Here is a 24,439-nt window from a genome sequence, read left to right as displayed (position 1 = left end):
CATTATTGTGATTTATGTTTTGTCTTTATTAAGGGACAAAAGAAAGGATTGGGTTGTTATCAAAGAAAAGAAACGTCACAATCCAAGAACCCCCAATATGGCCCATAGTTCCACAACTAAAACCACCTAAAGGGTGAGAAAAGACGAGGAATTGGCAAAAAGATTAAAAAAAAAAAACAAATAAACCTCAAACATCAGTCGTACTATCCTATCAAAATTTCAATTTTAATTTCAATTCTTACCTTCCAAAGCAAAGTAAAGGCGAACCCACAGGCCACAGCAGCAGCTAAAAGCCAAATCTCCCATCCATCTCAATCTTATAATAAAGTAAAAACCCCAAATGAAAAAGAATCCATCAACACCACCAAAGTTCATCCACAAAAAGTTCCCAATTATGACTATATTTTGTCATATTGAATATATATATATATATATATATTGGCTTAGGGAGAGAAACTTCAATACTTGTTAGAATCAATTTGCCGGTGTGGTCCAATGTTCTCCACCACCCTTAATTAGAAACAATACTAAGAACCCAATTAATCTAAACACGAAATGTCAAAGAAGATAGAGTAAGGGTAGTAGGGTACCCCATCAAAAGCATATAATCGGAATTATTTTTTTTTATAAAGGAAAAAAAAGGAAGAATTATACGGCCACAAGTCAATTGGAGAAATTTGTTTTTGGTTATGATAAAAAAAGGAAAAGGCTTTTGATCTTCAAAGGGGATATTCTGATTACACATGATTTCTCATCCCTATCAAAAGAACCGTTTTAAACTTTGGAATAAGTAAAAGGCCATTCCCTAAAAAGATATCCAACCCCACGTCTAAACTAAGGCTTTGTTTGGCCACACCAGGATCTTACAAAAACACATCCATTTACAAGAGAAAACACAAAACCCAAAAATCTAAAAACTAGAAGGAGAGGATATTCATATTCTTTCTTACACCCAAACCCTTATTATGGCATTCCCTCTTTTCTCTCCTCCCAGAGTCCTAATAACAGGAAAATTATTACTATAAGATTTTTCTTTCTCTTGTTCTTTTTTGTTTTCGGGTGGTTAGACTTTAGAATTCTCTGGGGTCTACAAAAATGGAAAGTCCAGGGGGAGAATTCGTCCAGTCACCAACAGACCCGTCACTATAGTCTTCCCCAAGCCGTTTGATGCACCACAAATCTTCATCGCACGATAACCTTTTCCAATGTGGGACCCCGATTTTTAACGGCTCACAGTTCGCCACCTCAGTCGCCACCACACTGCACCCTCCTTCTTTGGCCAAGTTATGCGCGTGTGCACACAATGCTTTAACAAACTTCGCGGCGCGTGGCCCTTCCCCTCCCAACCCGTACAAAAAGTGCAAACCGAACGGCCTAAACACTTCCGGGATCGACGGTAACCTCAAAAACGGCAACAACTTGTCCACAATCCTTGTCGTTTTAGCCAACGTTTTTCTCATTCTCGACGCGCCGCGAACTTCCAACATGAACGCGTCCTTACAATTCCAAACACTCAAAACCGCCCACGACTCGGGCGGGTCGGACAAAAACTCATCGGTCCCTGACCACGACTCTTGCGTATAGCAACATCCAGGTGGCACAGCCAAAAAGGTTCCAAGGTTAAGTCTATTATTAAGCACTGAGTCAATGTCGCGAGGAAAGAACTCGGTGGTGGAGAACCGGCGGCGGTATAGGGACTCAGCGTCGGATGGGGGAAGCTTGATCAGGGTGACTCGGTTGGAAACGGGGAGTCTGTGAGCGAACACGGGGTTAACCAAAATAGAAGGAGTACGGAACTTGGAATAACCGCATTTATCTGTGAAGAGATTAACGGAAGCTTGGTTGTCGTTTTCCGTCGCTAAGTAAGCATATTCAGCACCGTTTTGGGTAAACCATTCTTCCATTCTAAGTACCAGCTTTAACCCTATTCCCATTCTCCTGAGAAAAAAAACAAAAACAAACCCAAATCAAAATCATCATTCCTATCACTGGTCTTTAAACGTATTAGTATTTGTTGGGCCATTTTGGGTAAAGAGATTAAAGCATACCGGTGAGAGGGTGAGACCCGAAGGCCTAAAATGTAAGCGAGCTTGGTGTAAATAGGGACGGGTTTGGTGGGATCACTTTTGGTATTTCGCGAGAGCTTTTTGCCACAAGTAACGGTTTTTATGCAACCTCGAATCATCCCAACAATCTCTTTGGTTGAGCTTAATTCAGCCACCTGCTTGATTAAAAATGATGTTAAAAAAGGGTACGTAAGAAAAACAAAATAAAAAGAGTGGGATTTTAGTAATGGAGAAGGAAAGAAACGAAAGGGGACAAAAGAGAAAATGTTGTACCAGCATGAGAAAAGCAGGGGAATGGCGGACCCGGCAAATAGGGTCACCTAAGAGGTCGGTAAAGAGAGAGAGTTTTCCGCTGGGACCAACTTCGCATCTTTTTTCTACTTCTTCTACACTTGTTAAATCTTTGCTAGGATCAAACTCTCTTACCACTATGACACACTGATTATCTTCTCCCATAATTTTTTCTTTTTCTTCTCTTTTCTCCTTTCTTTTTCAGTATTGCGCAAAGAGGGGAGAGAGGGTGTGATAAAGCAGGCGTTCTTGTGTGGAGGTGAATGGAACCGAAAGAAGGGTTTATATAGGTGGAAAACTCAGCTTTTTCAAGCTTAGAAAATAGGCTGACTGACGTCTGAAACAAGCAAGCAATAAGAGAGAAAGGCGAGGAGACAGCAGCAAAGGCTAAAAGCTTAAGACTTCGATATCAGAGAAAATAAAAAACACATATATATAACTGTATATTCTCTCACAAGAAGACGAAAACAAAGAAGAGAAGGAAATGAAAAAAAAAGGCTTCTAAGCTTCTTCTTCTTGGAGTTTCTTGGGGTTTTTCTTCGTCTAAGAGAAAATACTGAAAAAAGTTCATTGCCAGAGAAACAATTGGTTCCGAGCTGCCTTTAAATACCGGTTTATTTGGGGTTTTTTTTTTTAAAAAGGAAAAAAATTGAAAGATAACACTTTTTACTCTGTATCTCCACAATCCCCAAACCTTTCCTTTTCTCTTCTGGCTGTTTTATTTAATTCAGTGCTTTTAAAAGTCCCTATCTCTTCTTCTCTCTTCTCTTTCTGTCTGTCTATATATCCTTCCTTTTGTTTCTCTCTCTTTCGCACCTTGTAACAAATGTAATCATTAAAAAGAATTAAATGGGCATAGTAAATAAAATAAAATAAAATAATTTTTATTATTAATCATCACAAAAAGGGTGGAAGAGGAAATGGCGGCTATGGCTGCGCGCAGTCTTGTGGTTTTTATTTTTTTCCATTTCTCGTTTTATTTTTTTCACTGTAATCATTTAATTTCTACGAATGGAGGCGTTGCCATCATGGCCCCATTTGTAATCATTACCCTCCCCCTGCACCCATCCCATCCTCATGACCATCCATGGCCACTTTTAACATACATAACTCTCGTCTGTTCGTGACAAATTCTGATAATATGTATTTTTCATGCATGTTCATTTAATTTTAATTAATAAAATTTGTGTTTTTACTTTGCAATTAAGTGAAAAGTGATAACGTGGCGAGATGGGAGCCGTTAGTTACGGGAGCTGATGCACCAAGGAAAGTCGGCCGTCAGAATGGAAATACAGAGCGTACTGTACTGGACTCTGCAAAAGCGGCTTTCTTTTACTCTATCAAAGGGGGTTGAATAATAAGAGAATAACTGCTACAGCTATAATAATCCTACTGGTAGCGTGACTTTTCCGATCATCATCATCGGCATCTTCAATCTCTCTTTTTCTTGATCGTAATCCAAATGGACGGTCATGATGGCTCCCCTTCACGGGCAGCTAGATTTCTTCACACTGTCATGCTAAAGGTCTATGCTTATCTTCCGGAATTGGAATATTCAGTCTGTGATGCAGCCCTATCATTTTTTGTGGACAGCCTAAGTTAATAAATTTGATGGAACTTGACATTAATTTCAAAGCTCCTTTTCGCAAATTCCTTTATCCAAAGGGTAATAATATGATATTTTATCTGATTATATCACATAGGACATAATCAAAGGTCACTTTTAAGGATAATTATCCTTTATGTTTGATTGATTGATTGGGTTACTAGTATTTTTATTTAATTTTGATTTTATCTTTAACCTTAAAATATTTAAATTACAAACTTATTCGAATTTGGGTAGATGTACGAAGGTGAAACCGCATGGTGGATGGCGGAACGCGTTACACGTTAGCGAAACCCCAATCTAGTTGAGTAGAGAAAGTAGGGATTTTAATTGGGAGCCGAAAACGGTTGGGACAATGATTGGGTCCTAAAAGGAAATAGACACGTCATCAATATGATTAATTATTTATTACCCTATCATTTCAACATTAAATTTATTTTATTTTTGGTATTTTTTTAGTAACTGTTTAAAGGTCCAACCAATCGTTTCAAATTTAAACTACTTAATAATTGAAAATAGCCCCATTGAAAATGACCTAAAAATCATTGAGGATTTAATTAAGAGGAAAACTTGGGAAGGGGGCAAAATGAAAGGAAAGTCACCTACAAGTCATGTGAAGTTAGAACTGAGTTTCCTAAGTATGGCAGATAGACAAATTTCGAAATTTCTTTTAATTTATTCTTGTGGTCTAAATTTTTTTAATGTAATTTTAATAATTAATTTATTGGAAGTAGGACAATGGGACCCTACATTTGTTGGGTCCCATTTGAAATATCTACGTGGGTTAGTGGTGGAGTTGGTGTGTGATTAGTGCGGGTGATTTAGACTCCTCTCCAATTGGAAACTAGCAATTATTGTTGCTTAAGAATTTTTTGTTTAATTAAGATTGTGGAAAAAATTAGAGAGGATTTTTTGTACTTTATCCATGATATTGCATAACATAATGCAAAGTTCGCTAGCTTATGGGAAAAGTTTCAAAGGTCAAGTGTTCTAGGCTTAACTATAATAGTCTACTTTCATTAAAGAAACTACTCTATATTATATATATAGTCTCCTTGACAATCCTCTCATGTCATTTTTAAGTTTTTTTTATCATCCTTACTTGATAAGACATACATAGAGACAAAGTTTTATTATTTGAGCAGCTAAAGTCTTCCTGCCATGTATGAAAATTGTAATTTCATGTATATGTATCATATTTAAATAATTGAGTTTAAATTTTTTTAATAACAATAAAATATCGACATACAACGAACATAATTAGATTAGTTTAATTCGGAAATAAATGAAACTAAGGTAAAACCAAAGATAGCATCTTCCCTTTTTAATCAAACCCAATTAGCTTAAGACAAATGCCCATAAAAATTATCTTTCTAATTAAATTATATGCCACCAAAACAATTAGTTGTTAGCAAAATCATTTCTTTGTCACCTCCGTATATGAAAATCAACATCATCTTCTTAAAACTGTATAATTCAACTCTAGTTTGTTAATAAAAGGTTGATCCTTATTTGAAGTTCAAGATTTAAATCTTAGATCACTCTGTTATATATATGTTCAGTCATTTTTAATTAAATATTATTCACTGCACGATGCATAATGCATAATTAATTCTGCTATAAATTTATGGTTGGTTTTTTTATATTTGAGGGTGTCTTATATACTATTATTTAAGCTTATAATAATAGATTATAAAACGGACTAAATTAACGTAATGTGTCTTTCAACAAATATTATTAAATTAGCTAGGTAGTGCTAACCTTGAATTTAAAATTTGTATGGTAAGTGATTTAAACCATTAAAGGAGAAAAATTAAATCGAAGAAGGTGACTACGGTGACAATGACAAAGAGAATAATGAAATTAGAATGATGATACTAATGAAATCAGGGATGACACTAACGTGTTAAAATTGATAGTGGTGTTGCCAATGATGGTGAAAATGACAATGATAATGATCCATGATGGAGACAATTATAATTAGTTGATGTATACTATACTTCATTAAGATGTACAAATATTGTTTAGTTATAAATGTAAGTTAACTAGGTTCACACCCAGTTTAGCATAAACATTAATTTCATACACATGCACATGTACAGGCAAACACATACATGCGTTTACACATAAAATCATTAATTAATTAGCTAAATTTGGTGAAAAAGTTTGGAAGTGTTATAACTAAAAACAAACACAGAAACATTGAAAGGGATTTAATTAAGAAGGCAACAGCTCTTTCAAATGATCGGTGGTCAAATTTGGTAAGAATATTAAGTATATATACTTATTTTTTTTTCTTGGATAAATATTGGGTCTAGAATATATAAAGTGGCAATGAAATATAGAAGTGATGATGAGATTCTTGCTCTTGCTCATGATTTTATTAATCCTTATTCGAAAATTGTGTGTGATCCTAAGAATCCACCAACATTTATCTGATCAATATTATTCTTTGTCTAAACGATCATTAGATTTGGAATCAAAAGGAGATATTTGCTGTGATTTCTAATCTATAGTTAATGAAAAAGCATTAGACCCTAATTTGTTGACTGAGTAGGGAATAATTCTTGAGGGAGGAATCGTCTCTCCCCCCCGGCCCTCTATTCAAGAAATGGTTCGGAATCTTACTTAATTATGAGTCGATTTTAACAAGAATTATGCTTAACTGTGATGACGAAAGAGCTGATGTACATGATTAGCATAATAAAAACACATGATTCTCGCGAAGTTTTTGGCTTTTGTTCCACATTTTCTTCCTCGGTCAAGATTTAGAAACATAAAAAAGATTGATTAGGTCGATAATGGATCGAAATACCTAGCTATGTTCCATATGACTAGGGTTTAAAGCCCAATCAGGACCACAAAACCCTAATACCAAGATTAGGATATCTCATGTATGATGTCAAATTTTTATAAAATTCATGTAATTTGGTTAGAAAGAATATGATCCTCGACGTGTATCATGTTAATATGTTTCACCTTCGATGTAAAAAAAAAAACAGTTAGTGACAAATGCCAAAACAATTTCCTCGGAATGATAATTGCAGGGATCTTGTTCCCTCTCTTATGTTATCTAGTTTATGCCTCCGTACGGATCTTTTAACCTCATCATATACTAATTAATGGCCAAGTATTTCAAAGCACAACTAACATTGTAGGCCAAACTTGTAACATGAAATCCTCATATTAGGCAATGTCTCTTATTGTTTTCCTTTTGTTTTTTTTTTTTTTTTAATTTTTTAACCCGATGTCTCTTGTAACTAGCTAGGTTTTTAGATGATAATCGCGTCTAATAATTTGAAATCCTCGTGCATTGTGGGAAACCAAACATGGATTAGAAAAGAAATTAACAAGTAGCCAACATGTTTACCCATTATCTTCCAAATTGTCTTGTCTGATGGGAACGAAGGGATAACAAGCTTGCTAATGGGTTGATTAAAAAATGATTAAGACAGTTGGAAAGTGGGGGTTAAGCAAGTTGACCACCAACCATTTTCAAAGAAAAAATAGTAAAAGTTATTGGGATGGTGTGGCTCGAGGAAGGATATGGATGGAGTTTGGTGCCCTTTTCTTGTCACCCTCGTCTTAATTTGCTATATATTTGTAGATTGCGATTCATTACTTAATAATAAAATACAAAGGTGATGATGACTCGGGCAGGCTCCCGCTCCAGCTCGACCTAGGTTTTTTTGTCATCGAGACCTTCAAATTTTGACCTGGGCAGAAAACAGAAGTGATATATTCTGGTCGCAAAGGTGTGGATTTTGCTAATATTTTAAGCCCAAATCAAAGACCTGAAATCAGACCCTTGTTCCCTTCTCGTTACATGTTTTTAGGGTCGGTGACATAATAGAAGCTTGACCTCATAAGCCTCTATAATGACCTACAAAAGACCTACCATATGAAACCATATACTATTAACTATAAAACATTGATTTCAGCTTTATAATATATTCTCATTCTATTATTAACTCCGCTCTCTTAATTTTGTGTTTTCTAGACAATATATTTTGGTTCTAGTCAGCTAGTTTGGGAGTTGTATGATTCTAAATTTGGAAGTGAGATTTGAAAAATGAATAAGTCGAGAAGCTATTTATTAGGGCTCATAGGCTTGTAATAACTTGCCATGAATAGTAAAATTATTCGAAAATAGATACCATATTTGGAAGGTTTGAAGACGGAAATGCCCTTGGGCATGTCCAATTGTTAAATTGGAGGACAGCTTTGAATGTTGGGGTACTTAGCAGGGGAGGGAGACAAAGGTCAGAGATAGGTGGGTGGGTTTTGGGGTGGGGGGACGTATTTGGGAGAGGCCTGAGGAGCTGTCATTTCTCTCAAATTGTTATTTTGTTTGGTTTTGAGCAATTTGTATGCCAAGAGTCCGACACCAGGGTGCGGCCCTGGCTCGGCCGAATCCCCAAGATTATGCACCATGTCCCCTCATTGAGACGTGCCAAGTTTGCCCCATGACCCATCCCTTCCTTTCCCTTGCTAACATTTCCATTTTCATATGCATACTATATAATATTTGTATCCCCCAATTATATATATAGTCCCTTGAAATGACCTTTCATATAATCACGTTATGGTGACACGTTGGGAACATGCATTTGACTAGTAAAGTCAGCATGAAGACAAAATCACAACCGTCCATATATTTTTGTTTCATACTCATTTATATATTAGTATAATTTATAAAGTTTACCCAGTGTTTTTTTTTGGACGATATTGTTCCAAGTAAATCCATGCAAAGAACAAGATGGGACTTTACAATGAAAAAGATATTGTTCCTTTTGGGAATCAAATCTTGACCCTCCAAGCCAAAACTCGATCACTCTTTCACACACACGTATCAATACCCCCAAAGAAAAAAAAAATGAAAAAGAGATCACATCTAGCTAGTATATACATATAATGTAAACGCATGTTCGCTTTTGCATTGCACTATCTTTATATGGTCTTGTTAATTAGCCATCATGTTGGCTTATTATCATTCCCAAAACAAAAGTAAGAAGAAAAAGAAACCAACTTTCTTCGAATGAGCAAGTTGTTTGAACCCTGGCTCCACGTTGTACATTTATATTTGTTCCTGTACATGACGATGCTAATCATTCAAGCAACATTTGGTCTTCACTTCTTTTTTGCAATTGGAGATCCTACAAGAAAAAAAAAACATACAAACATTTATGTCCATCCCAAGAGATTGTGGGATATTCACTGTTCAACTAATATTCCTAGTGCGATTTCTCATTATATATAATGAATTGACTCGACAGTGTTTCCAAGTTTGAAGAGACAATATTGGCGCACGAGGAAATCTAGAAACAAAGCTCAAGGTTTTGTTTCGGGACGATGAGGACAGGACCAAAACCTTAAACCATATATTAACACATCGTACAGAACTACAAGTATATCCTTTCAGAAGCAGTAACCTGTATGAGAAAGCATAGACAGAGATCAACTCCTTTTCTATCACCCCAAATTAAATCATAGGTTCCGGTGTTCGATTCCCATAAATCAAAGATGAAAGTCAAAAAAAGATATTTACATGTCGGCCACATTTATATAATTCGATCCTTTAGATTCATTTTTTGATGGTGATAGAAGTTTTTTGAAAGCAATAATCTTCTTTGTGTTCATACAAGAGGAAATATTACGATTAAAATCAAAGTCTCTGCTCAAACTCTGCCCGTCTTTACCATTTAAGATGGCATTCATCATTATAACTTTGTTTGAATAAGTTCAACCACTCATTATCTCTTTTATTTTCTTTTTCTACATAAAAGAACAAGGAAAAAAAAGAATTAATATGAGATTTACAAGACTCTGTTGCCATTGCTAACCTTTGGCAAGAACCCAGATTAATTACACCTTTAAATTTAAAGTTTATTTGATCAAAATTGTACCATGAGGAGCATGTTAATGTCGAAAAGAGGAAAAACTTTGAAGGGATAGTCGGTCCAATTAAGTTTATCCTAATAAAAACAACCGGTGAGGGGAAAAAAAATGGTAAGCCTAACTTTTGGTAAAGCCAAATTTTGACAATGACTTAACCAGTATCCTCCATTTAGTGACAGGTAACAACTGTGGATTTTCACTTTTGTGTATACTGGGATTTAGGGGGGTAGTCTTAGGGTTTTTTCATTTTTTATTTTAACCATCAAAATAAAAAGAAAAAATCAAATGGGAAATACTTAAAGTACAAAAGTACCCCTCATATTAGATATACACTACTACAACTATATATATATATAAAGTAAAAAATACATGGCTATGCATCCTATTTTGTACGTTCCTCACCTGTATTATAAAAAGACAAAAGGTCCTGAAACTGAAAGCATGGGGAGGCGGAGCGGGGGCTATGATAAGAGATAAGAACAAATTCAGAGGACCTGCCACATCGCCGTTCAGTTCCCATCACCATCACCATCACATCATCATCCACCCCATCATGCCCATGCATGTTTCATATTATGTCCATGCATGCCATGCCATGAATGATGTGGTGGCCAATGGCCAATGACAGCAGCTAGGATGCATTCAAACAAGTGTAGTAGTTACTAAATTTTTTAAGCTATTTAAACAAAGCGATGAGTACAGGCAGGATTGAACTGCAATGGACTCAGCTGAAGTTTCTGAACCCTTAAAGGTCACTTTCAGGATTGGTTAGTTAATCTTGGGTGTCCAGGAAGAAAAGGTGTACCTCCCACACTTGAGATTTAAATAAATAAATAACAATTTGTTACGAATTTATATATAAAATTATATGTATATGTATATACGCTTGCATTTCATAAATGTGTCACATCTTAACTTTGTTATAAAACAACTTGCTAGCAGAAGGATCTTAACAGATGTTGACATGCACAAAATTAACAGAAAAGGAAGTATGAGCTTTTGAATTCCTCCTACCCCAATTAAATTAGATCTTTGCAATATTTTATTATAAACTTGATAGGTAAATGTTGAAGGATGGGACAAGATGTTTTATGTGTACAAATAAAAGTAATAAATTTTGTTCGTTGAGATTATTTGAAAATATCAATAGAGCGGATGTGTATATGAATAATGTTAGTACACATACATTTTATCAGTTACTTTTTTTTATTTATGTTATTCGAATTTATAAATAAATTCCGAACGCGACTTTGTATTATACACAAAGTCATTTTCATATTTATTGAATATGTGTTGGATATATGTGTTTAAAAAATATCTAAAGAACCTAACCAACATAATTTATCATTATAAATTTTACAAAGTGCTTGTAACTAAATTTTGGTAACTATAGAAAATATTCATTGAAAGCTACCAGTAGGAGTGTCTGTAGAAAGATATAAGGGTGGACAATCGACCCCAATTGAATCAAAATCCCTAAATTTGTTAGCCATGGTAGTGATAACAAGAGGTGGAGTGGTCCCCCTGTACACCGGTCCCCTATAGTGGATTATATGCCAGATGTCCCAAAAGGAGGTACGCTTTTGGGATTCCTATGCCCTAAATTTGTACCCAATTATTACATATATGTTGCACCTTTAATCGCTACCCTCATTTCAGGCGCGTGTAAGACAGGCTTTCTAGGTGATCATGATCAAATGATCCATAGGCTTTAAAGATATTTCGTGAGATTTATTTAGTTATTTATTTATACACTGAAAAAAAAAAAACCTTTGGGACACATGCCTTAAGCTGGTGGAATTATAGGACCTAAGAACAGTCATATGGGGAAGGGACAGAGGCCTAGTAGAGAATAAAAGAGCCATGAAAAGCAATACAAAAGGGCAGAAGCAATGGACACTTGCCCTTAAACTAAATTTGGGTAATAGTTTTTGTCTTTTCACTATCCATAACTTGGCGGGAGGGAGGGGAGGGGAGGGGAGGGGTGGGGTGTGGGGATCCTTGTTATTTTAAAAAAAGGTCAACCCTTCCTCCTTCCTTCTCTACTTCCCCTTTCTAAACCCAAAAAGGAAATTTGTACTTTGTTTTTTTTTCTCTTTGTTGAAGATAATAATAAAATCATGGGATAATGCCTTCTTCGAACATTCTCAAAAAGTTATTCCTCATCTTATTTTGCTTTCAGTTTCTTTATTCTACGGTCTGCATATTAAGCATTCCGTAATTGTATGAAATGTATTTGGAAATTCGTGGGATAAAAAGAAAGAAGGAAGAAGAAACTATGTATGCTTCATTCTTGTTGACTTTTGGAGTAGAAGGTTAACGTCTTGTTAAGAATGATGGAATGGATAAGGCGAAGAGTACGAGTGTGACCAAATGGTAGAGGCGAGAGGGTCAGCTAGGGAAAAAGGCAATCGCAAAGACCAAACGGATAACGTTTGCCGAGTTGTTGGAAAATGTTGTTGTTGAGCAAAAAAGCAAAGCTAGCTTGGCCGTTGTGAGTTCCGGAATTCAAGGGAAAACCTCCAACGGCTGGTTGCCGCCGTTGCCGACCCAACATCCTAAAAGGAAACCGAATTTCGCTGTTTCACCAAAGGACAACAAAGATTGTTGTGTGCGAAAATGTGAGCAATTAAAGTTGGGGGTTTACGCAAGAAAAATCGGATTTTCGTCGGGTTTTCAGAGCTTCCGTTACATAGGAGTTTTTCCCATTTGTTCATCATTTCATTCAATTTCTTTTGCGGGATATCATTCAAAACCCGGGAGACCAGCAGGACTTGCAGCAAAATCAAATGAAAATATAGAGATGATGATAATGACCCGGTCATGGTTCAAAGTTACGTATTCATATGGCCTCCATGTATTTATTGCATGTGTTCCATAGCCTGATTTCAACACGTCTAACTTTATATTTTTAGAGAAAATCTAACTAAACTTTAAACACATCTACGATCAAGTGACGAAAATAGATTCACTAGTAAAGAAATAGATTTGATTTTGGTTCCATGGATAATGGAAGACATTAAAACTCAACGAACTGTGTAACCATTCAATTCACTTAATGGTTTTTAAATGAACATTTTGTTACTATCGGCTCTTAACTTAAAAATCTCTATAAGGTTAATTAGAGCCGCCACACCCCTGACCGGCACCAATTTTCAATGACAACGAGTAGTCTTAGTTGACCCAGCCTTTATTTAGGAACTAGGAGGACAAAGAAATGAGGGGAAGAAGGGTGAGAATAGTCGCACTTTTTATGTAAAAACCAACATATAAGTAGACTTATAAACGTATTTTAAGTTAAAAACTACAATACTCCATCAATTACGACCATAAAACCTTTCCTTCTAAAAGAAAATTCCAAACACTGGGCTAGAAATGGCGGCGGCCCCTCATATATCCAATGGACCGGAAGCAATGAGCTAACAACTAGTAAAAACCAAAGGAACGCACAAAAGGAAAAAGAAACAGAGACAGGATGAAAGCATGGTAAATCTGAGACCAAAGATCAGATCTGTGGTCCAGTAGTAAGGAGCACACTGCAATCAGATTTAAGAATTGTTTCCCATCTGAAGAACACACAGAGGATTATCAGCAATAGTTGGACAAATATGAACGTCAGAGTAAAATAACATTTCCCTTCGGAGAGAAACGAAAATCACAAAAGAACATTGAAAGACTTCTAACTTCAAGCTCAACCACCGACATTAAAATCTTCAGTCAGACTACAAAGCCAGGATCCAACCAAGCACAAAGAAGATGGCCATGTCTTGACGGCATCATGGATTTGGCAATGCTAGGTACGAGTTCTGCTGCTTTCAGCATTTCTAATTGGATAGAAGTAAGGATGAGCCTGCATGAGAATGAAATAATTTTAATTAGGAAACTTTGTTATCGAGTTTTAAGGGCAATAGGTATCTTTAGATGCACATAACACGGAAAATTGAATGGATGAAAAAATATCTGCAAGTTGTGACCAACAAAATTCTGGGGGTGTTCTTCAATAGGTTCATAAAGATCAGGAGTTTACCATTGCTTCTTTAGCAGTTGGCCTTTCTTGATGATCATATCGAAGCAACTTATCAAGGAAGTCAACAGCCTTACAAAACAAATAAAAGTATACATTAAAGATGGAATGTAATACAGAGAGAACATTCAAAATTGTAGATACAGATGGCTAGTTATACTACCTCAGGTAACGCCAGATGTTGATTGTCAACATTAATGAACTTTGACCATGGTTTGCGACTGTGCCTGAATCAAGAATAGAAGATGTTTCTCAGCTGGAATTAACTGTACTTCTGTATCATCAATCTGACTAATAAATTATATTACCAACCTCCCGACAAGGGCCGCAAGATGTGGATCCAATTCTATGCGGTACTTATTCAGATAAGCATTTAATTCATCTGTCCCGAGAACCTAAAGCAGCAAAAGAGGAAAATATTTAATAACCTTATATTTATTCCTAAATAAATCCAGTTTTAAACACTTAGTGAAAGGACTCTCTCTCCAAGGCATCAATGATGCACAATAGTAGCATGGTATTTCTTCAAAAACAGCACCAGATTACAATCATGAAGAGGAAGAGAACTTCTAAGCAAGCCTCAACAACAAAATAATGTCAGTACAAGATAAGGATGTACACAGTAGAATACAATTCTGTCAGTTCACTGTTACTTGAAACATCCACAAGTCCACATACCTTGGCAATCTTGACCAGTTGATCATAATTATCATGCCCGTAGAAGAATGGCTCCTTTCGGAATATCTGTACAGCACAACCCTCAAAAATAAGCATCTCAACAGAGAGAGCATCGAATACCTTGGCGTTATATCAAATTTCAATCCTCCTCTGCTATCTGCCACCCATGGATGAATATGCAAGCAGATCAAGATACACTCATCTAATGGTGATATTCTACCCCATAAAAATGTAGGACACTAAAATTTGAACGTTCAAAGGGTCCAGAGAAAAACAGAGTCCATTTGCATTATTGCCAATGACTATATATTGAGGGCGCCTTTTGGAGCTGAGACTTCATGAAGATCAGTCTTTCCAAAAGACATTTCCAGGTCTACTTGCATAACACCACAAATGTACATGAGGAGAAATTGATATATGAAGTGCCAGGGTAAGTACTATGAAAGCCTACCTCTTTGAAGAAGTGATCCATGCCTAAAGAGGTAAAATAATCCAAAGATAGTACTCACCATTCCAGCAAACATACAACCAAGGCTCCACAAGTCTAAAGAGTAATCGTAGTCTTGCAAATCAACTAGAAGTTCAGGACCTTTAAAATATCTGCAAACCAGACATGAAATGATTAAGGAAAAAAAAGGTAACAAATTAAAGGAGGGGTAATATTTAGATACCAAAAAACCTTAATTCTGAAAAAGCACAAGTTGATAGATTTGCAGAATATGGTAATGAGAGTTGTCAGTGACACTATGACATCCACTAAAAAGCATCCTTTTTAATATGCAATAAAACCCTTAAGCTAACATATTGTCAGAATAAGCAACACAAAGTTCTATAAAATATAATGTACTCTACTGCTCCTAAGAGGAACTCCCCCCCACCTTCTCCACCCTTTTTCTGTTTTATCCCACACATACTAAGTCTTGACTTCCCTATATTTCTTCTTCTAACTTCTTTTATTTCAAAATTTTCAGTATCACATTATATTAGCATAATTATAATTTTTTCCCTCAAACCAATTGCAAGATGCACTAAGGAATGCATGTTTTGCTGAATGCTTCTAGCCTCCTTACCCTCTGCTATTCAACTCTAATTTTTAAACTACAAGCTACAATAACAAGCACTAAGCTTCACCCAGTTCTCTTATTCTAGACCTGCGTCATATCTAATGTAGCCTTATGTTTCCCAGCTGTGTTGAATGAAGTTGAAAAACACTGTAAATTAGCAAGTGAAAAAGCTTTTTATCTTCAAAGTCTACTAACTGTAGGAAGCAAAATTTTCATTACATAATTTAGGGTAACACATCAGTTACCATAAATCTGTAAATCAACTTCCATTGCCGTCTCTAGAAGTCAGCTTTCTAGTTCAAAAATGCTACAACATAAGCAGGTACTTTTGATAATGCTCGAACATTTAAGACAGATGAGCAACTGATGTAAGCAAAAGGATGTGGACTAAAACAGATTCTTAGAAAAGGAGACAAAAAAAAATATGGCTAAATGAACAATTGAGAACTTTAAAGACAAAATGCCAACTGGGAAACAAACCTTGAAGCAACACGAACATTGTATTCTTTCCCTGGATGATAAAACTCTGCAAGGCCCCAATCAATAAGACGAAGTTTCCGCTGCTCATGATCAATCATCACATTATGGGGCTTCACATCTCGGTGCATAATACCTTGTGAGTGGCAATAATCCAATGCCTAAAAATAAAGACTTGCAATACTTAAATGATTGAAAATCTTTTTTCTTTCCAAAGAAAAGAGAAAAAGTATCAAAATTCACATCCCAGGCAGAGCTATCTTATAAAAGAAATCTAGAGATATCGATATTTTAGGAATCCATGGCAAATAAACATACACAAACATCACCTAAAGTTAAAAATGTCATGACTACATCACTAGAAATTAGTATGAAAGAATAGCAATTATTAGAATATACTACGACAAGCACCTTATGCAATCTTTCAATCATCATGAGTAGAATAGCATCCAACCATGAATTTAATTGTTTTAGACATCAACCACAACAGGAAATAGTTTAGGCCTTAAAATAATGATATGACAGCATCCTGACATTGCCGATGTATATTCATAATTACTCAAAAACACAATCTATGTGTAATAAAACCTCAGTAATCCCATTTAACCAGGTCATCCAATTGCTTTTACTTCCAATCTATGGCACGTATGTTCCAGAACCAAAGAAAAGCATCTCTTACCTCTCACCATGAACCCTAAACTAATCACCTAGGTTTGAACTCAAAACTTCATTGGAATGAGAACTATGAGGAAAATAGAGACATGATTTTAACCCAACAAATATGCATTTCATTTCAAACCCAATAAGCATAATGAAGAATTAAAGCAGCAAGGCAAAAGTCTACTTGCCTTCAAAAGTTCGTAGATATAATATCGAATATCATAATCTGACAGTGTAGGATAAAGCACTTTAAAATCCGTATTATTCACATATTCAAATATAAGACTTGGAGTCTTCGATTGCTGATCCCTAACTATATCCAGCAACTTCACAATATTGGGCCCTCCACAAAGATTCTGCAGTATCTTAATCTCCCTCTTAATCTGCATCCCAAAGAGTCATTTTTAATCAAACCGAGTCAGAAGAACACAAAGATAAATCAATTGAAGTACTGCAATGCCACCAAGAACAAACCTTCTTCTTCTTGACTGGTTTGAGAATCTTGATGATACATTTCTCGTTATCGGTACAGTGAACACCCTCAAAAACCTCGCTGTATTTCCCTCTGCCAACTTTCCTCACCACCTCGTAATCATCCTGTTCCCTGCTAAAACAGTACTTCAAATGAATCAATCAATCAAATTTTTACTTCTTTTCTTCTTTTTATGATCTTTCAGCCAACAATTAAGTTTAACCTAATTTTCAAGCCAAATATAAAAAGTTCAAATAAAAACCCTAAGATTCAAATTCATAAGAACCAAACAGCGGTAACTAACTAAACTAAAATTATCAAAACAAAAAAAAAAAAACACAAAGAAAACAAGATACGGATACAAATACGTATAAATATAGTAGATAGAAATAGAAAGAAGAATACCCCCATTGGACGGTGAGGGACTCGTAGTCCCAGTATTCTTTAGGACGAACAACGTTGACATCGGAGTAAACCCTAGACTTAGAAGGGGCGCCGGGGCGCCTAATAGATTTGCCGATCTTTTGAGCCAGGGTTTCGGTTTCTTTTAGCTCTCTCAACAAAAGGTCTTTTTTCTGTTTTTGTTGGTGTTGAGAGAGGGGACCGGAGAAGGTTTTGGAGGCGACTCCGCGGATGAATGAAAGGGGAGAGGAGGAGGGAGGAGAAAGGGGGGAAGCGGAGGAGGAGATAGGAGAAGGGAAGAAGAGGAGAGAAAGGTGGAGACGGTGGCGATGGTGGTGAAGAGAGATTGTTGTGAAATTCAAGGGCCTTATGGCCATTTACAGCTTGGCTTCACACAATTGCCCTCTTTTTTAGCAGCTGCCGGGTTTAGAACACTTGCCCTCTTTTTTTTCTTTCTGAAATGAAACGACAGCGTTTTTATCTAGCTCGATGAAACCGGACCGTATAGGTGTGACCTCCGCTAATCGCTATACTATAGGTTTTGAAGGTCTGGACTAGAAAATTTGATTGGATCGATCAGCCAATTTAAAGCCCAACCCATTTGACCCAAAAAGATGAATTTTAGTAATAATGACGTTAAAAAAAAACTGTTTAATTAGTTAGAGACTTTAGAGCGTTACGCCATTATTTTCTCTCAAAAAACTAATCAATGGGATGTATAACATTATCGCTTATAAGTTGCTTAGGATTCTTCTATTTACCTGATGTGAGAATTTTAGAAATATTTTAAAAACATTTTACCTATTTCCTTTTGAAACGTTAAGCTTGATATAGAATACGAAGGATTTGAATAGAAATGAAACCTAATGCCACGCTATTGCAACTAAAAAAATAAATAAAATGGTGAGAAATCCTTTCTTCTTTTCTTTGTAATGTCTTGGATTAGATGTGGAAACCCATGCACGGATTTGTATTTCAGTTCAACCTTGTAGGCGGAAAGCTTATGGTTTCATGACTTTGTTTTTTCCACTTATTGTCCATAAAGTAGAGTACTTCATTCCAGACAATAACTTCTATATAAAGGAAAGTCACTATTTTAATATCAAGGCATAAAGCCATAACTGGAAAATCAAAATCAATTACACATCCGTCAGGCAGCTCCTTTTGTCTTTATTTTTTTCAAGCTCGAGGAACTCAACATCAATAACCAGCTTTTTTATTATATATATATATATATATGTACACACATATATATATTCCTCCCTTCACAATCACACTTAAATTTGAAGTTAAGAAAATACACATTTATGTCGATAAAAATAAATTATAATTTTGTGTTTAGCTTACCAAAATTACATATAATTTTGAACTCGTTAAAATGAGTTGACGCATCACAAATGAAAGCAAATCCACACCAATATTTTTTAGATATATTTACAGAAAAAGAATTACATTTATTTTTTTAAATAATGGATGTATATATTTATTATTATATTTAATTAAAAAAATTTTGAATCTTACTTTTTGAGTGTGAAATGTTTACAATTATTACTAAACCAAGATGCTCAACATTTTCACTTTTATTTTTTTATTCTTTTAATGTTAAAAGATCATTATCCCATGTGTGTTTTTTTCTTTTTTGTCTAATTACAATTCCAAGTTTGCGAAAAGGTAGGAGGGAGCAATGCATTTATGGCACGTTTGGTACGGGGAATAGCTATGCTATTCCCCCTCTATTTCCGGTCATTTCCTATTTCTTTGTTTAGTACAAAATTGAAATACGGAATAGCAATTTCGCAAGAATAAAAATTCTGTCAAATAGGCTAAAAGTCATATTTATCTATTCCCTTCCCCCCCAGGTAATAGCTATTCCATAGCTCATGGAATAGCTTTCAAATATATAATGACCAAAATAGCCCTTATAACCTAAAAATATTACAACCCTATACCTATAAATACTTTTTTTCTCCCATTTTCCCTTTTCTTTCTCTCTCTTCTCCCTCTCTTATTCTCTCTCTAACTGAAACTCAACACCGACGACGCCGACGACAACGACGACGGCAGCAACCGAATATGATCGAAAAGCGTCGATCTAGTTCTTTCCGACAACATTGAACCAAGATCCAGCTAGATCTGGCACTCAACGGCCAGATCTCGTCGCGGGAAGCACCGGATCTGGTGCTTCCCAACCAGATCCCATGGTTGGATCTGGCACTCCACGGCCAGATCCAGCCGTGGGGAAGCGCCGATCTGGCGCCATAGTGGCCAAATTCGACCACATGGTGCGCCAGATCAACGTTTTGTTACACCGGTTGCCTTTTCGGCGACTGGCCCATGAAAAAGAAAAAAAGGGCAAAAATAGAATAAAAAAGAATAAATTATTTGTAAATTTTAAAATATTAATATTTTATATATAATTGAAACATTATTAATATTAATATGATTAAAATATTAAATATTAATATTTTAAACTATTAATGTTTTATTTATTAAATTATTAATATATTTAAATTTTTAATGAGTATAAATAAAAAATTAATATTTTAATCAAAAAAATATTAAATTATACATAAAATATTATTAATTAAAATATAAGTAATTAAATTATATTAAAATATTGATATTTTAAATTATTAATTATTAATATTTTAATTAATTATAAATTATGAATATTTAAAAAAAAAATAAAAATAAATAATTATATATAATAAAAGGTATTTTTATCTTTTTATTTTCTATTCTTTTCTTATTCTAAAGCTATTGTTACCAACCAAATACTGTAATAAGTCATAATAATTATTCATACTTTATTCCATTTATCATACCAAACTACATAATACTTATTCTATTCTATTCTCACCTCATTCTATTCCCACGTAATAACTATTCTATTTCATTCTTATTTATTTCGCGAACCAAACGTACCCTTAGATGTCTGCTTCGTAATGGTGAGACCTACGTAGATTTGTCTCCAACATTCATGAAACCAAACCCGAATGGGCCAATGGCCATGGCTTGAACATTAAAAACCCTAACAACCCTTTTCCGACCAACCAATGGTGTTGGGTGCAACAGGTACTGCTCCAACTTTTGTCAAAAAGGGGTTTAGCCTCTTAACCTTTCCCACCCTCTGAGCCAGCCCAGTTTCCCACCTTTATGACGCTAAAAAAAGTGAGAAAACTTGAAAACAACACATCACGTGAAACGAGTCAGGTCGTGGTCAAGCCAAACTAAACCATAACCCGTTGTCTGAGGCTCTGACCCCTAAGATACGGCTTGGGTTAAAGCCGACCACAGGGAAAAGAAACAAACAAAAGCGGGAAACTTCGAATTAAGGAAAACAATTGGTTCAGAGAACCTGGTAATCTGTCCCGGCCTCCAAAACTGACCACTATATAAAGAAAGATATCTTTCTCCATAATCTTCGTTTCTTTAGGGTTCAGTCAAATAACGAATTAAAAGAAAATAAAAAAACTAAGCGGCTCATGGAGGAGGTGAGAGAAAGCTCTGCTTGGGTGGCTCGTAATGCTTCTCACGTCACTATTGATTCCTCAGGTCCTTCCTCTTGCCTCCTGTTAAGTTTTGTTAATGGAAAATGTTGGCTTTTTTAATATATATATATATATATATATATATATATATATATATATATATGTTTTCTTTCAGATTTCAGGGATTGAGAAAGTAGTAGAGAAAATGCAAGACTCGATTCCGAAAGTGGAGTGGGATTATGAAGGAATTCATTATTTTGATAATGGACCCCTTACTGTTCAGTACCTTTTTGTTTTGGATGCTTTGAATTTCTGTTTTTGGCCTGGTAAGCGTTTTTGACTATTAAAACCTCTTACTGGGTTTTTCCTTTTTAATTGTTACAAATGCAAACGTATACATTTTATGGACTTGAATTTATTGATTCATAAAATTGAGTGCTAATTTTATGGATTATCATTAATGAGAGTATGAACTAATTGTAATTTAATCTTTGAGAACAGTAAATTATTGTTTTGTTGGGATTCTAAACCTTACATTACCTAAAAAGAAAAATGTAAGCTAAATTGATGTGTTTATACTCTGTTTCAAAGTTGATTGAGAATCTATTTTAATGGTCTTATCAGAATCCCCAATGCATAGGTTTTTATGTTTCATTGTGGTTTTTTGTTTCTTTCACCTTATTTCCTAGGCAGTTATCCTTGTAGCATATTTTCCTATAATAAAGGAAGAATTCTCTTCCATGGTCTAAAGGACCTGACGTTAAGCATTTCTTAGTTGCCAATTGTGTGTTACTACAGCCCTTTAAAAGGATATTTTCTTCTAATTGCTCATATTTTGTGTAATATATTAGCTGTGTTTGTGTGTTGGTTACATGCGTGTATTTGCTTATATTATCGCCATTACTGAGTTTTCTGAGCTTGCATTTTCCTGCTTCTGTATTGGTTATTCTTAACAGATGAGGATCTAAATTATGATAATTTGGCCATGGGGTTAAAGGAAGCTTTGCTGAATGACAAGTCTGCATTTGAAGCAGACCGTCTCCAAAAATATACAGGTAATTCTGCTTTATCTTGATCATTCTGTCTTCTCATGTCTTTATAAAAAAGCTTGCTCTCTAGACATAGAAAAATACATGATCTTATATATCTGTTGACCTGTTTTCCTTATTAATAATTATCTAGGTTAAAATGAGACAGAATGTGGTTTGGTTATGTGTTTGGCACCATTCTAACCTGCACTCATTGGGGAAAGCTCTTCCATTAGATGGGATATGATGGACTGATCTTTGTTTTCAGGTCCTAAACTGCGTGAGTTATTACAATGGCCTAGACCACTTCCTTTAGAGGAGGAGCGGGTTCGCCTGTTGCACGAGGTGGAGTGTACATTTGACACTAGGGCATTGTTTTTCTCTCATCTCATAAATATTTATCTTCAAATTTCTTAGTGTTCAAATTACATTGATAACATGGATGGTATTGCCTAGTTTTTCTATTTTTTCTGCTTCTGCTTGCATAAAATTCTCTAGCGTAATAGCAAAACCAGTTGTTTGATGTCACTAAATTTCATGGTTTAGGTTGGGTTTGAACTGGAAAGAAGCTTTGAGGGTAAAGCATCCAAACTTGTTGAATCATGTGGAAAATCAGCTGTAAAGCTTGTTGCTCTCATTACACGTCATTTTCCAGGTACAATTTTTCATCTAGGTTATTATTTTGTTGTCACATCTAATAATGATTGTGACAATAATATGTGAAACATGCATACATACTTAGCAATACTTTGTCATACTAAAGACTTGAAAAATATACTCCATATATGACTAAATTATTGTAGGCTTTCGAGACCACTCGGTGTACAAGGGCCACCAGGTATTCTTGTATAAAAGAGCACAGATATTTGCTGCCGACTTGTGGGGTGCATTCAAGGGCCAAGGATATGGAGAATTTAAGGACATTAGTTCAATCACTATGTTTGCTGACTATATTGTTCCAGCTGTGCTCCAGCAGCTTGGTGTGCTGAAATATAGTTCTACCCTTGCAAGCATCATCGAGGCTAGGAGTGAAATTGGTGCTGGCACTGAAGAGGAAGTTGAACTACGAGCTTGCTCTATATATGCTGTGGAGAAAATAAGAGAGTTATTGAGTAAAAAATCTGGAAAGCAGGTAGAGCAGAACTATTTTATGTATTTTATTTCATTTGTGTGGAGCACTTTTCAATTTATGAATCTCGCATGCGTGGAGGTTTTTCTTTTTCTCTTTATTTGTTTTCTGATTTTGAATTCTTTTCCATCAAAATATTATGCCACTGCTTCCTTAAACATGTCTGTACGCTAGTTCTAAATGAAGGTTTATGAGTTACGGTTGTGTAAACCCTCTTACTAAAGATTCCATGTCCTCAAATTAATCTTTTGGTGCCATTATTTCAGTTCATTTTATTGGAGGAAATTGAATTTTAAGTTAATCTTATATTCCTTTGGAAAGGAATTCTCTTATATTCCTTTGGAAAGGAATTCTTGGTGATTGGCCTGCCTGTAGCTGGTATGTCATGACCTTAGAATATGTTAGTCCAAAACTGAGTTAAAGTTTTCAACTGCAATTTTAGCAGCATCAATAATCTTTCCATTTTGATTTTATCAAACAGAAATAACAGATTATTATCGGGAATTTTTTTGACGGTGTTTATGTTAAAATTCTTATTTCTATATTCCTTTGCAATTGAAGCAGGGGCCAACTTAGGTGATCTTATAATGCACTTTCTTGGTTTCTATCCTTGTCCTTTCGATAATTATGGACTTTTTTTTCTACCTTTTGTTCCCGATTTACAGGTCCTGAGTGTGGAGTTAGATCTTTGGCTCTGGTCTGTTGGTGTCAAACGCCAATCTCTCCAACATCATCGAACGCTGTCTATATATTACTGAGTCGACCATAGCCTACTAGCATTCCCGTTATATGCTTGTAAGCAGCAGAACAGGAAAATTTTGACTTGGAATATCCAGGGTAACTTCATAGGTTAAGTGTCATGTTAGTCAATGACATCCTTTAATGTTTATCAGGTCTCAAGGATCACAGTTTTAATATTTAACTGTTCAGTTGATTCAGTATCAACTGGAAAGATCGGATTAAAAAATCTGTTCATGTGTTTAGTTGCTAAATGAAATAGTTGCTCATAATGCATCTGTTCACCAAACGTAAATGGCATTTCCATGCGTGTATTTATTTATATTTAGATGGCTTTTATGCTGGTCCATAGATAACTGGGCTGCTTCTTTGAAAAGGGTAAACTAATATCGTTCTTTTTCCAACATATTTGTGA

General features: G+C 35.3%; 3 protein-coding genes across 3 annotated transcripts; 1 reads left to right on the top strand and 2 right to left on the bottom strand.

The window, feature by feature from the left end:
• Positions 1–667: 667 nt before the first annotated feature.
• LOC18611271 (putative N-acetyltransferase HLS1) lies at positions 668–3,028 on the bottom strand. Its single transcript, XM_007047436.3, has 3 exons — positions 2,340–3,028; positions 2,049–2,221; positions 668–1,938 (listed from the first exon to the last, which is right to left on the bottom strand). Exons 1-3 carry the CDS (start codon positions 2,520–2,522, stop codon positions 1,071–1,073), a joined length of 1,224 nt encoding a protein of 407 aa, XP_007047498.1. The 5' UTR covers positions 2,523–3,028; the 3' UTR covers positions 668–1,070.
• A 10,309-nt stretch (positions 3,029–13,337) lies between these two features.
• Positions 13,338–18,049, bottom strand: LOC18611270 (casein kinase II subunit alpha-2-like). Its single transcript, XM_007047431.3, has 10 exons — positions 17,642–18,049; positions 17,239–17,368; positions 16,953–17,147; positions 16,108–16,265; positions 15,073–15,163; positions 14,564–14,629; positions 14,198–14,280; positions 14,049–14,112; positions 13,889–13,957; positions 13,338–13,711 (listed from the first exon to the last, which is right to left on the bottom strand). The coding sequence occupies exons 1-10, from the start codon at positions 18,013–18,015 to the stop codon at positions 13,655–13,657; spliced, it is 1,287 nt and encodes a 428-aa protein (XP_007047493.3). The 5' UTR covers positions 18,016–18,049; the 3' UTR covers positions 13,338–13,654.
• Positions 18,050–20,943: 2,894 nt separating this feature from the next.
• Positions 20,944–24,313, top strand: LOC18611268 (uncharacterized). Its single transcript, XM_007047429.3, has 7 exons — positions 20,944–21,193; positions 21,312–21,455; positions 22,086–22,184; positions 22,426–22,502; positions 22,704–22,812; positions 22,961–23,289; positions 23,952–24,313. The coding sequence occupies exons 1-7, from the start codon at positions 21,124–21,126 to the stop codon at positions 24,042–24,044; spliced, it is 921 nt and encodes a 306-aa protein (XP_007047491.1). The 5' UTR covers positions 20,944–21,123; the 3' UTR covers positions 24,045–24,313.
• Positions 24,314–24,439: the final 126 nt, after the last annotated feature.

This window comes from Theobroma cacao, chromosome 1 (genome assembly GCF_053813885.1).
Source record: "Theobroma cacao isolate CCN51 chromosome 1, ASM5381388v1, whole genome shotgun sequence".
NCBI classification, from domain to species: Eukaryota; Viridiplantae; Streptophyta; class Magnoliopsida; order Malvales; family Malvaceae; genus Theobroma; species Theobroma cacao.
The sequence above is the reverse complement of the archived record's forward strand: the minus strand, read 5'-3'. Positions and strand labels throughout refer to the sequence as shown.

What these genes read in the sequence shown, in the direction of transcription:
- LOC18611268 (XM_007047429.3), top strand. Translation starts at nt 21,124, where the DNA reads ATGGAGGAGGTGAGAGAAAGCTCTGCTTGGGTGGCTCGTAATGCTTCT. An exon ending in CATTACACGTCATTTTCCAG is followed by an intron (nt 22,813 to 22,960) that starts GTACAATTTTTC and finishes AAATTATTGTAG; the next exon opens with GCTTTCGAGACCACTCGGTG. An exon ending in GTAAAAAATCTGGAAAGCAG is followed by an intron (nt 23,290 to 23,951) that starts GTAGAGCAGAAC and finishes CCCGATTTACAG; the next exon opens with GTCCTGAGTGTGGAGTTAGA.
- LOC18611271 (XM_007047436.3), bottom strand. Translation starts at nt 2,522, where the DNA reads ATGGGAGAAGATAATCAGTGTGTCATAGTGGTAAGAGAGTTTGATCCT. An exon ending in CCCCTGCTTTTCTCATGCTG is followed by an intron (nt 2,222 to 2,339) that starts GTACAACATTTT and finishes TTAATCAAGCAG; the next exon opens with GTGGCTGAATTAAGCTCAAC. An exon ending in CGGGTCTCACCCTCTCACCG is followed by an intron (nt 1,939 to 2,048) that starts GTATGCTTTAAT and finishes TTTTTTTCTCAG; the next exon opens with GAGAATGGGAATAGGGTTAA.
- LOC18611270 (XM_007047431.3), bottom strand. Translation starts at nt 18,015, where the DNA reads ATGGCCATAAGGCCCTTGAATTTCACAACAATCTCTCTTCACCACCAT. An exon ending in ATATCTACGAACTTTTGAAG is followed by an intron (nt 16,266 to 16,952) that starts GCAAGTAGACTT and finishes CTTTATTTTTAG; the next exon opens with GCATTGGATTATTGCCACTC. An exon ending in AACTGGTCAAGATTGCCAAG is followed by an intron (nt 14,281 to 14,563) that starts GTATGTGGACTT and finishes TTGCTGCTTTAG; the next exon opens with GTTCTCGGGACAGATGAATT.